Source organism: Nannobrachium achirus, assembly GCF_963921795.1.
Source record: "Nannobrachium achirus genome assembly, chromosome: 6".
Taxonomy (NCBI): Eukaryota; Metazoa; Chordata; class Actinopteri; order Myctophiformes; family Myctophidae; genus Nannobrachium; species Nannobrachium achirus.
In genome coordinates this window covers 47,145,107-47,157,817 of record NC_137815.1, presented here as the reverse complement: position 1 = coordinate 47,157,817, position 12,711 = coordinate 47,145,107, and the positions used below count along the sequence as shown (strand labels likewise).

General features: G+C 36.7%; 1 protein-coding gene across 1 annotated transcript; it reads right to left on the bottom strand.

Annotated features, from left to right (window-relative positions):
* Positions 1 to 1,344: 1,344 nt before the first annotated feature.
* Positions 1,345 to 11,764, bottom strand: LOC308287130 (uncharacterized protein; the record flags this gene model as incomplete). Its single annotated transcript, XM_080728250.1, has 12 exons — positions 1,345 to 1,485; positions 1,799 to 1,909; positions 2,190 to 2,252; positions 2,539 to 2,613; positions 3,961 to 4,053; positions 4,171 to 4,259; positions 9,416 to 9,482; positions 9,574 to 9,632; positions 9,732 to 9,805; positions 9,922 to 9,989; positions 10,136 to 10,300; positions 11,642 to 11,764. The coding sequence occupies 12 exons, from the start codon at positions 11,762 to 11,764 to the stop codon at positions 1,345 to 1,347; spliced, it is 1,128 nt and encodes a 375-aa protein (XP_080584376.1).
* Positions 11,765 to 12,711: the final 947 nt, after the last annotated feature.

Genomic DNA, 12,711 nt, shown 5'->3' with positions numbered 1-12,711 from the left:
AAGTCAGAGCCTGTCTGGGGGTGTTTTAAGGCCTTTTCACACTGGGTGCGATAACGATAAAAACATACTGTTTTCATTTGAAGTGGATGGCAGCATCCAGCCGCCCACACCACAACGATAAAGCCGTCATAATTGATGTGAACGCCGACATATCGTTATTAGTATCTTTATCGTGTCCAGTGGGAATGAACCTTTACACAGTGTGTGCCTGATCCATCTCCATCTTCTTCATCCAATGTTGTCTGCTGCTGGGAGTTGTTTTGCCTCTTTTACATTTTATTTATTTATTTTGTTTTCCACATATAGAATAGAATGGCCACCTACAGTATACCAACTTTGCTTCACTAGCATGTTGTCTTGTGGCCCTCTCTTGTGGGAAGTTGAATATCACAGCTACAGTATGGGACATTTGAATGGATCTAGAATATATCTAGGATTTCTAACTTAATGGACAACACAACTGTGGTAACTCAATCTAATGGCGTCAAAAACAAATGATATACTCTCTCTGCCACAGTATTTTCAAATATGACTGAAGGCACACTTTTATTTACCACCAGTACAACCCAGGACGTTACCACACAGCAGACTACACTGTCAACTAGTTTGGATCGCTTTAACAGATGAGCCATCTTCAATGACCACAGCAGTAACTACTACTTAGACTGATAGAACTACAATCCACTCTACACTAATTTCTCCAACTGTCCACACAAGGAAGGCTTATATGTTCGTTATTATAGTGGTTAATATTTGTCAAAAAATGATTTCTCCCTTTTCCTTCATTTTTAGGTTAGGTCCTTAGCAGTTCAGAAACAAATATGACAATTCTCTTCAGCATTATACTTGTGTTTGCATTTAAGCAGATCTTTTTGAAGCACATGTCATACTTGTCATTTCTGGAGGACTGTATGATGATGGCCATTGAGTCTATAACAATCGACCAACAACCACCAAAGAACAATCTCAATTCTGCCTTGAATTTCTCAGTGAAGGAGAAGGTGTTGAAATTACATGTTTTGAGACTTCACTGCATGGATGTATTAAACGCTTCACTGGCATCGATATGTCATGGAAAGATGGAACCTGGAAGATCATTTAACCTTTTAACTTTACAGGTTAATAATGGTTGATAATAAAGTGAGATTGTGTACAATATTGTATCTAATATTTTAATATACAACGCTAATACATCTAAACAATTCAAAGGTAATGATTTAGTGTCTACAAACCTAAAATCACCTCACACCAGTACGAACTTAAACTCTAGGGAACACTAGTGAACTTCTGTTGGGATCCTAAATAAGTTGAAAACAGTCATATCTTTAAAGATTACACTAACACCTATGAAAAGATTTTTTCTGCTGTCTTCTTCTTCTTCTTTCTGTCAGCTGTCCCAGTGACAGCAGTCCAGCCTGCATCTCTCATCCTTTTCATTGCAGCCAGCTTCAGGGAGTTTCCTGGTGACTTATGAACGGCAGGGCTCTGAATTGAAAAACACAAACATATACCCTTTTGTAATGGAAATAGGAATGACTAGCTGTGAGTCGCAATACATGCCAGTGGCTAATTTACAATTATGGGTATAACAATTGATAATACAAATAAAGTTCACACTACCTTCTTGAAAAAGTCTTGTTTGCACTGTGGAACAAATAACTTTGGCTCAGGTGCAAAAGTCTATAATGGAGAGGAAAGGGCAATCTTAAAAACACACCAATAAAAGAGGGCACAGAAATGTATCTGAATGCATAAGAAACCTGATAAAATACGTAAAATTATTACTCTATTTCTTTACCAGAGTATCGTGTTCAGAGGCAGAGCTGTCAGACTTGGGGTCAAGCTCCAGGAGGCTCTTCTTCCATGGGGCAGATTTCTCTGTTGACGGGGGTGTTCTTATTCTGTAGGACTGCAAAGTAATTCACAGATACCTCTCAAGAAAACAAAACATCACCTTCAATGTTAAACTAACCTTTACAAATCTCACTCTGGAGGCACTTTGCTGATATTACACATTAGAATGTGTTGACTTGTTTTGTAGAGTATAACATAGCATGTGAGAATGTTTTTTTTTTACACTCACACACACATCCATCTTCTATTCTTCTTTCTCACACATTCACCCACTTGCTCAAATGACAGCTCAAAATCTGTGAATTGTCTCTTTAATTCTTGTCAGATTAATTTACCTTGATCTTTGGTGCCGTAACACTCTTAGTGGTGCTCCAAGATGGTGTTTTGATATCTGCATTCTGAAGTTCATTTGACATATAAGAGACATAAGAGAGAGATCATGTTAAATTGAGCAGCAAAATCTTGATATTCCGAGGTCCCATTGTTTCGTGGTCCCAGTAGTCCGGTTAGAGTTTAGACTTAGAGTTAGCATTCACCAGGTTAGCATTCACCAGCGTCAGCAGATTAGCCTCTGACTACTGGGACCTCGAAACAACAGGACCTCGGAATAGCGCTACGCGCCCAATTGAGCTACAGCATTATCAATCATGTTATGCAGCTCCAAATCATTGCAAGATATCACACCATGCTTTTGGGCGTATCTCCATCCTTTATTGTGGTGCCCTGAGAAGGGGTCTTGCTGGCTTCACTGGTACTTTCCTATGACACAGAATATTCACAGTGAGAGTCAATGTACTATCCATCTATCTATCTTATAATATTATGATGGTTATTTATCTCATTTGACAATACAGCAGGATATAGCCAGGGTGCAAAATACAGGGGATCTCAAAACTCATAGTCACAAACTATCCATGTAATGCGAATCAAAAAGATCAGAGCTGGAGCTTCCTCTTGTTATTCCATCATTATTTGAGCTATTATAGGGCCACACATGTATTTGCATGTGAAACAAAGGGTGACATTGCAAGGAACTAAATAGACAAAATAATTTCCTGGATGGATTTCAAAACGGCTAAATGTATGTGTATTTCACACACAGCCCCAAATTAATCTGTATGCTTTGTGACATTATATTAATTTGGGTCAACAGTCAACAAATTATTCTTACCTTGTCCTTTGATAGGGTTCCACTTCCAACCCAGTTAGTGGGGTGCCCAAGTGGGGTTCTGACGATGTTGATCACAGAATTCTTAAAAATAAAGCCATAATTGCCAGTTAAAATACTTTTCAAACAAGTTAACAGGACAGAACTCAACTGTTAAATTGTTGAACCGTTTGAGCATTCACAGCCATTTCCTGCTTAAAAACTAATCTCTATCCCAAATGATGAAGAAATGACACAATTTTCCATTTGTTGTTCCTTTATCCTGCTCTGTAAAGCACTTTGTGACTATGTCTGTAAATGTGCTGTATAAATAAATTCATTATCATCTCTTGAACAGAACAGAGCAAACTTACATTCACCTTTGGAGTTGCAGCATTTATTTGCCCTTTTCTCTGGGAGGGAGTTTTCCTTGTCTTTAAAGTGTCAAACACATGTCTCTTTATAGAAGGTTCCTGTGGAGTCTGTGAACATCATGCTTTGTTTAAACAACTAACATTTTGTAAAAATGTAGAGTGGGTAATGTGCAGTAGAAATTAGAATAATGTTAGGAGGGTTGCATTTGCTGGGATCATATTATTTGTACCTGTTTGGACTTTGCATCCGCTTGTTCACGTATTTTCAGTGATGACATTTCTGTTTCGAGTTGATTTAACTGATTTAGCAGTTTTTCCTAAAATGTATTGGAAAAATGTGTTACTCAAACTTAAATATGATTGAATTAGAATTAGTTTGGTTAGACAAATATATTGCACTTATGGGTCGACTAATAACCAAAATTACCTTCTCTGCCATCTCTTTCTTCAGCTGTGTATTCAGACAATCATTTTCTGTCTTAATTTGTGAAAGCTTTAACTCCTGAACAACAAAAATAAATAAATAACAAATCAGTGTTGGCATACAGCGTTGGTCATGAATCCATTTCTCTTTCATCGTCATACCAGTGATGTCCTACTGGCAACCATCTCCATCTCCTTTCTCTTCTTTTCCTCAAGCTCTGCATCCTTATCTTCAACCATTCGGTCATACTGACTCTAATAACAAAACACAATTAATACTCATACAGTATTGTTCGATGAATTGACAAACAAGATAAACAAGACAAAAGTTACAATGGCCTATACTAATAACAGAAATTAACTTGACCATACCTTGTGTTTTTCCATCAGTGCAACCATATCAGCTATCTTGTTCTGACACTTGAGTTCAGTGTCCTCCTTATTCTTAATGGCTTCTGTGGCTGAAAGTCTGAGGTTTTGAACCTAAACAAGCAGAATATGTATGATTTTATTTTTCTATACAATGTAAACTCGATCAAAACTATAAAACTACATTTCAAGAACAACCTCGTTCTGAAGCTCCTCTGCAAAGGATGATTTGGATGAGAGATCTTCATCCAATTTTTGTCGTTCTTTCTCATTCAGGCTTTTAAGATTAAGGGTCTCTTCTTTTAGATTGTTGATCTATAATTATAAGAAAAGTCCATATTTACATGACATACATTGTGGGAAGAGAGTAAGGTTTAGGTATTTATGTACTATCATCACAGAGAGGCTACAGTGAAACTCAAAACGTACCTCATCTTCAAGGTAACAAGTTTTCGCAATCTCTTTTGCCACTTGCTTCTTAAGCATTTTATTCTGAAAACAAACAAGGTAACCGTTAAATAAATGAACCAACAATAAGTATCTTAATGTATTTTCATATCCATTACTAACCTCTTTATGGCATTCCTCATATTCCTTGGATTTAGCCTCAAATTTGGTCTTGAAGATGGAAAGCTGAAAGTCAAAGTATTTTGATTATACCTGAAAAACAGTCCAATAATAATATTAAAAGCTACAGGATAAGTAAGTATAACTCCAAACTTCTTACCTTTGACTCTACTGCTTTGATCTGCTTTTCTTTTTTTGTGTGCTCCTTTCGCAAATCTTCACACTAGAAATTGAAATTGAAAAGTTATCACCAATACTGACAGACCTTCCATGGAATCTTTGTTTCTTGAGATGGTAATAATCATATCGTCACTGTCGAGCGGAAACCTCCTCCTATATCCAAGGAGGTTTGTTCCAATGGATATCAAATGTAGTTATTATTTAGCCACAGACTTATCAGTCTTAATATTTTTCATTGGTTCAATATCTGTAAAACCCACAGAAATACTTTCAATGCTTCGGACATAGCCTAGCGAAATTAGCCGATCTACATACTTGACACGTTGTGAGCTTGTCAGTCAACTATTTTTGCAACTTTTGCATGACACTGTTGTACGACAAAGTAGGGCATTCATTTGTGGATAAACATCAAAAGTTGATATATGGAGTTACAAGGTTTCTGCCCTGCAGTGCCGATGCATTTGTTTAAGGACAGTTGACAATTATTCTTACATTTTCTTTAGTGTTCCTTTGCAAGTTCTCAGTTTCTTGACACAGTTCCTCAATTTTGGTGTTCAGTGAGCTGACATCCTCTCTATTGAATGAAACAACTTAACATTACAACAGTATTCAATGTCTCTATACATAATTAGACAGAATACATATTGCCAGCTAATTACATTTATTGGTCAAGCTTACAAACTAACCGTAAACAGTGGTTCTCCTCTTCCAGTTTTTTCATTTCCTTGGTGAGGTTCATACCCTTTTCCTCGCTCGTCTGATCGGTTAAATGAGTTTATATTTTGTCATTAAATGTACATTTTGTCAAAACAAGTTCATTACGAACTATAGACAGTAGGTATAAGTCATGATACATAGCCATATTGAATTTGTTTACATACTCTCAGCTTAGCCTCAAGAGTCTTTACTTCAGATGATCCACTCTCAAACTGTTCCTGAATGGTATCTCTCTCAAGTTGCAGTTCATTAAATCCTGATAATAGTTTTTCATACTTTGCCCTGGATAAACAAGACATTACATAAATATTCAATGAACATATAATAATGAAATATATCGAATGTATATACTGTATATGTACAGTATACCGGTATACTGTACTCACTCATGTAGTATTATGTCGCTCTTCAGTTGTTTCATCTCAAGCATGGTGGCTTCATTTCTCTTCAGTTCAACAGATAACCTGCCATCCATTGTCTGTAGTTTTATCTGCAAGTAGGAAACATACCAAGCATTTAGGTGGTAATAGCTCTAGTTTATGTTTTGTAAAAGCTTGGAACGGCCATATTTAATTGGCAGCAATCACAAAAATAATCACAGAAATAAATCCAGCACTATGCATGGATTATTCACAAAGAGTCTGCAAAATCACAAAATCATTCACATTGTGAACCAATCTATAAAAGGATTGATCATGCACGTTCTGCATATAATGCTATGATTCACATAGTTTGGACAATCAGGTTGTTTATCGTGCTTGGTGACTGAACAGCCCTTAATGCCATAGTATAAACAGGGGTTGACACTAAGGTCTCAGAGGCACTTGCCCATCGGGCAAGTACAGGTCATGTTCTACTTGCCCGAAGGTAATGCCCACTTGCCCGAAAAGTAAATCGTCCATTATAAAATGATACGATTTTAATTACCGCTCAATTTAACACTTATTTCTTTATTTTCTGGGGCTGTGCGATAAAATGTCATTCCTCAATACCTCCAAATCCAAATACCAAATACTTTAGCTATGATTGAATATGTCTGTGGTTTCACACTTGTTATTTTATATTTTTAAATGTAGCAACAGTAAAAACAGCACATTATAGGTAAATAGTGCTCTTATTTCACATTCCACAGACCAGAAGACACAGCGCACTGGCCACGTTCAGGTGTTTAGACAGATATCTCGTGTTGTGTTTATAGACATTTGTGTCCCCTCTCAAATGAGCACTTGCCCTGTCGGGCAACCTGAAAGCCAACTTCACCTGCCCTGACGTTTTATTTACCTGCCGGGGGCAGGTGGGCAAGCCTTAGTGTCAATGCCTGATAAACATATATCAGCTTGTTCAATTTAAGACTATTTAATTGATGGATTGATACTTTATTAGTCAGAAATATAAGCATGTGGTACAATTAGACATTTTGAATACCACTTTGCATGGAAATGTAATACCAATTGTATATCAAAACTAGTAATCACTAAATGTCATCAGCAATCTGAATCAGTCATAGCACTGCCTATGCAAGGTTGCCAACTTCCAGGGAATAATTGAAAACTTACTGTACACATATTGTACATACTTCTTGTCTACAAAAAACTACTATGTCTGAGTAATTGCAAGTATGAAGAGAATTTTGTTAAATGTGGTCAGACCAAACCTCAGTCATGTTATTCTTCTCCTTCAAATCCCTGTGTGCGTTTTCCACCTCCTCACAAGCCTTCTCCAGCTGAATTCTCTCCGCAGACAACATTACAACTTTATTCTGTGTCAAGAAAAATATATAAATGAGTTATTGGTATTGAATTACACATTAACTGAAATTAAATAACAGACATTTATTGACTTGAAACATAATAATAACAATTAATGAATTATTATTATTATTATTCTTTCTGAGATGAGGTGTGCATTTGCATTACCTGGATAAGCTCGGTTTCTTCATTTTTCCTTGAACGCTCAGCTTTGAGTTCTATTTTTATCTCAATAACTTCAATCTTCTCCATCAGAGACGCAATGGATTTCGTTTTTGTGATCTAAAAACAATTTAATTTAGTCTTCTGCCAACTAACACATATGGGAAATGCTGTAGGAGCTAAGCATACAAGCAAATCTTTACCAGTTCATCCTCAACGACTTTGATCTGCCCATTTTTCTGTTCACATTGTACCAGGATCTTTTCTATAAAAAAAAAATATATATATATTATATATTTCTTTTCTTCAATTTCGTAGGTAGAGAACATAAATGGAAAATCAAAACATTTCACTAAATCCAGCTTACCCAGATCTATAGTTTTGTTTTCTAGCACCTTGCCGATTGTTGCGAGTTGAACCTCAATCTCCATGGCCCTTGAAATAACAACAAAAAATATATCTAATTAACACTGTTAATCCTTGTTTACACAAGCATAATATATATCGTCAATTGTCTGTGCAGTACAATCATACCTTTCTTTTTCCAGTGTTAGTGAGTTCTGTAACTCCTGCGCTGTGGCTTGAATCTCAATCAGCTTCTCTTCTAGTTGATCTTTGACTTTGTTGAGATCCATCAAGCTGGAGTCTTTTTTGAAAATCATATCAGCAGATTCCTCTTTGTTCTGTTCCAGTGCTCTGGCAATAGCAATCCGATTTTCCTTTTGAGAAAGACCAACGTTAGTGCACTGCACAGTGTGCCATACAACTTGTTTGTAATTCAGTGTTAAAGACATAACATGACTTACCTCTGTTTCTTTAACAAGCTGTTCTGCATGTTTTAGTTTTAGAAGAAGCAAGGCATGTTCCTTTTTTGAGCATTGCAGAAGCTCATAGTGTTGGTCTGTAAGGTGGTTAGTAAATAATATTTAATATGATCCATCATATCGTTCTAAAGTGTTTTAATAGTTTGGCTCATGCTGGAAAGATGTTTTAATTCTTACAAGTTAGTCTCTGGAGTAGACAATAACTGAATACAGTATTATAGCACTCTCTAGTGGCCACCATCTATTTCATGATACTATTGCATTTTTATTTTAACCACTTGAACCCTAGAAACTCTATTCTGGCCATGTCATAATAGGTGAACATTTGGCAAAAATAGGCCAACATTCTGCAAAAAGAGCTGATCTACAAGCTCACAAAGCGTTGCAACTGGATGTGTTGTGAGCTTTTACATCGGCTATTTTCAGTTAAGAGTATAAAAATAAAAAAGGAGGGGACAAAGTCTACCCCTGGAGGACCGCAGTCAGTAATATAGTATATAGGGTTTAAATGGTAAATAGCAATGGTAAATAGCAAGTCATTATCTTGAAATATCAATCTTACTTGCTGACTCTTGCAGTTGTTTGCAACTCTCCTTGGTGTCATGAAGTTTAACAGTGACTTGTTGGAGTTCAGCCTCCTTATCCTTGAACTTAATTTGAAGTGCTGCAGCCTGTGAATACACTCCCCATTATTTAACTAGTCTCATTTTCCACTGATCATAGGCACTGCTAAAATAATCTTCCCTCCTTCTTTTTTACTAACCTCTTCGTGCTTCATGTTATATTCTTGCTCAAAATTATCCTTCAGGCCTTCAACTTGCAGTAGAGCCTCTTTAACTGAAAAATACCAAAATAATTTGTAAAAAACAACAACTTTACTACATATTACTTTCCTTGACATGACACAATCAATGCAATTTCCATGGACATATACATTTCTTATTTCAATTAATATGCATTTGATTTTCATGAATGTAAAATGAGTCTTCAAGTTTCCATGGTTACCAGTGAGGGAAAGCCTGCAAAGCATTCACTAAATATGGTAAGTACCTTTCTGCATTTGATGTTGATCAGCTTCTGCTTGAACACGAAGGTCCTCAAATGCAGCAGTCATTCTCTATAGGAACAGTTTTATTATTACACAAAAATCAACTTGCTATTCCATTGTTTATATGTATTTGCGGTTTTAATATCCTAGAAATGTTTACCTGAATATTCTCGTTATTTTGAATAAAGAGATTATGAGTTTCCTCTCTTTCAGATTCCACTAAAATAGCAAGAAATGTAAAATGTCAATGTGTAATTATTTTAAAAGAAGAAAGAAAAATCAGTTGCTTGGCATATTAACTTAGCATATTTTACTTACAAAAATGTATACTGTCAGCCGAATGTTCAAAGGTATCCTTCAGTATATTACACAAGTTTCGTGTAACATTATTCCTGCATAGAAAATCCACACCATAAACCAAGTATTTAAAGTTGAATGAGCTTGTAGACATAGATTTTTCTTTTAAACAAAAATAAAAATGTTCTAAACAAAAAGATTGAAAATATACTTGTTCCTCAAATCCTCGTTTTCGTTGATTTGTTCCTCCAACTTCATGCTGAGACTTTCACTTCCAAACTGTAAAGGAACATAGTACAGCAATGCAGTTGACATGCAACGATGTCAAAGGGGGGTGAACAAAAAAAAAGGATGACTTTTCCCTTAAGTATCCATTGATATATTAAAAATAATGAAAGGCATATCATAGTATTTAATGCACAGACCTGTAATTCATGAATAGCTTTTCGCTGGTTTTCAATCGTTCTTTTGTTTTCTTGCAGTCTCCTCTCTTTTTGCATGGTCTCAGCATCAACCTTGACTTTCCAAGACTTTATTTTCTCAAATTCTTCAAATAACTTGGAATACAGCTGTGCAGGGTTGCCATTATCCTGGGGAATATTCACAATTACCGGTAGGATCATGAACAAACAAATTGGAGGATACAGTTTTTGTAATGGCCTAGTTTATATCTTACCACCTCTTTTTCCATAGCGGGAACAACTCTCATCTTGGGAACATCTTTTAAAGGAAAATACAGAATAAACCATGGCAATTTTGTTGTTGTGCAGTATTTTATAATTTGTGATTAAATGTTGTGTAATGCAAAATAAAAGATACCTGTTCTAGTAGGTTTAGTTGGCAACGCCATGCTTGTATTGGTAAGAAGCAGACTCTGGGAAGAAGCCCGCTCTTTGTCAATACATTTACTGTAGCTCTAGAGGGAAAACATATTAGCATTAATGATTTACCTTCATAGACAAATACTCCTACTCTGATAACTGTTAACCTGTTAACCTGGCTGTTACATTCATTTACAGTACATCATTATATAATATGTGGATGTATTAAACCCTTCAGGAGAACATGCCTGCTGCAATGTTTGCTTGAACCCTCCACAGTCATCCACAGGTTCCTGGGGTTTACATCTATTGTAGCTCTGGGGAAAACATGTCTATTATATCATTGGTATACATTTTTTAACTTCATAGATTAACTCATATGTTCCTATACTATAGTAACTGGTTTGGCCACCATTGCTGTTACACTCATGACAGCACAGTAGTACAGTAGTATAGAATTGATAGGGATGTATTAAACCACTGTTTCTCAATGTCGAGTCCAGGGACCACCGTCCAAATGGACCCTAAGGGGTCTTTAACTCTGTACAAATGGGAACAAATGGACCTGTAAGGATCCATTTGGTTACACTGAGGATTTGGTATGAAATTGGGTTCAGTGGCCTAATAATCCACATGGGGATCCTCGAAATGAAAAAGGCTAAGAAGAATCAATGTATTAAACCATTGGTTCTCAAAGTGGGGTCCCATGACCCCCAGGGGTCCTTGATGGCGTTCCAGGGGGTCCCCAGTTAAATGATAGTTAGGAACCTAATGGAACCTTATGGGTCTGTAACTCAGAGTGTAAAAATGGACCCAGACGGGTCCATTTGGTTCCATTTGTACACTCTCAGGGTTAAATTAACATTAAAAGGGGAGGTCCTTGAAATTAAAATGGTTGAGAATCACTGCTAGAGATGTAAAAATCTTCTCTTAAATGGGAGTCCCTGCCTGGCATATCTTTTCAAATGGGGGTCTGCAAGCTAATAAGTGTCAATTTGGGGGTCCTTCCGTGACATGAAAAAGTTTGAGAACCACTGGCCTAAACCACATGGGGATCCTTGAATTGAAAAAGGCTGAGACCACTGTATTAAACTGTCCAGGAGAACTTGCCTGCTGCAGTCTGTGCTTGAATCCTCCACGGTCATCCACAGGTTCCTGGGGTTTAACTGCATGTCCTGAGCTCACCTTGGGAGGCAGCAACAGAGTGAAGCAGAATGCCCTGTCCTTCTCCATCCTGATAACATGACAATAATACACACAACATGGTAGTGGTGTAACTAAGATAAGTACTCAAGTACTGTACTTGAGTACAAGTTTGAGGTAGTTGAACTTGTACTACTTTACTTGAGTATTTCCAATTTCCAATACTTTTACTTCTACTCCACTACATCTCAGAGGCATAGTGTACTCCACTACATGTATTTGAAAACCTTTACTCAAGTACTTTGAATTCCAGACTTTTACAGTTTGTAAAATAGTATTTCTACATGGCAGTATTATTGATGCTTTTACATATTTGAGTACTTTTTCTACCATTGGGTTTTTTACTGCGTAGTGTCGCTTGCCGAGCACAATAGATAAATCAGGGCTAATACTTAGGCCTACACTCTCCCTGTTAAACTATCACTACATTCAAATGGTAAAGCTTTCTGGTTAAATTAAACTGAAATACCCGATTTAATCCAAACATTTAGGCTATTAAACGTACACAATTGGCGGCTAGCTGTAGTGTTACCCCGGGCAGCTAGCTACGTGTATTAAAATCAACTGTCAAATGATTTTTATCAATAACTATAGTGACAAGACAAAACAACAACTAAATATCTAACCTTTACCGCAAATCAACGACGCTGAAAGGACATTAGCCTATATTCAGAAAAGTGTAATATAACTTCGCTAACTATGCTAAATGAAAGTTATGGATAGTTATTAATGCTAGTTTGAGGGTTTTTAATCGATGGACGGCGGACTGCCAACAGGTCAGCTTCTTCAGCTCAGGGATCCCAGATGATTACCTACCGGATGCTCGCGCCGGGCGAGGGTGTTGCGTCATGCGTGTCCAAAAATAACAGATTTACAAGATACCAATGGGTCGCGCCGCCACACGTTGGTAGTTTGTAGATCTGTGTTTTTTTTTTCGCCTTTTTTTTTGCAACCCTCCTACTACGCTGTTGTAAATC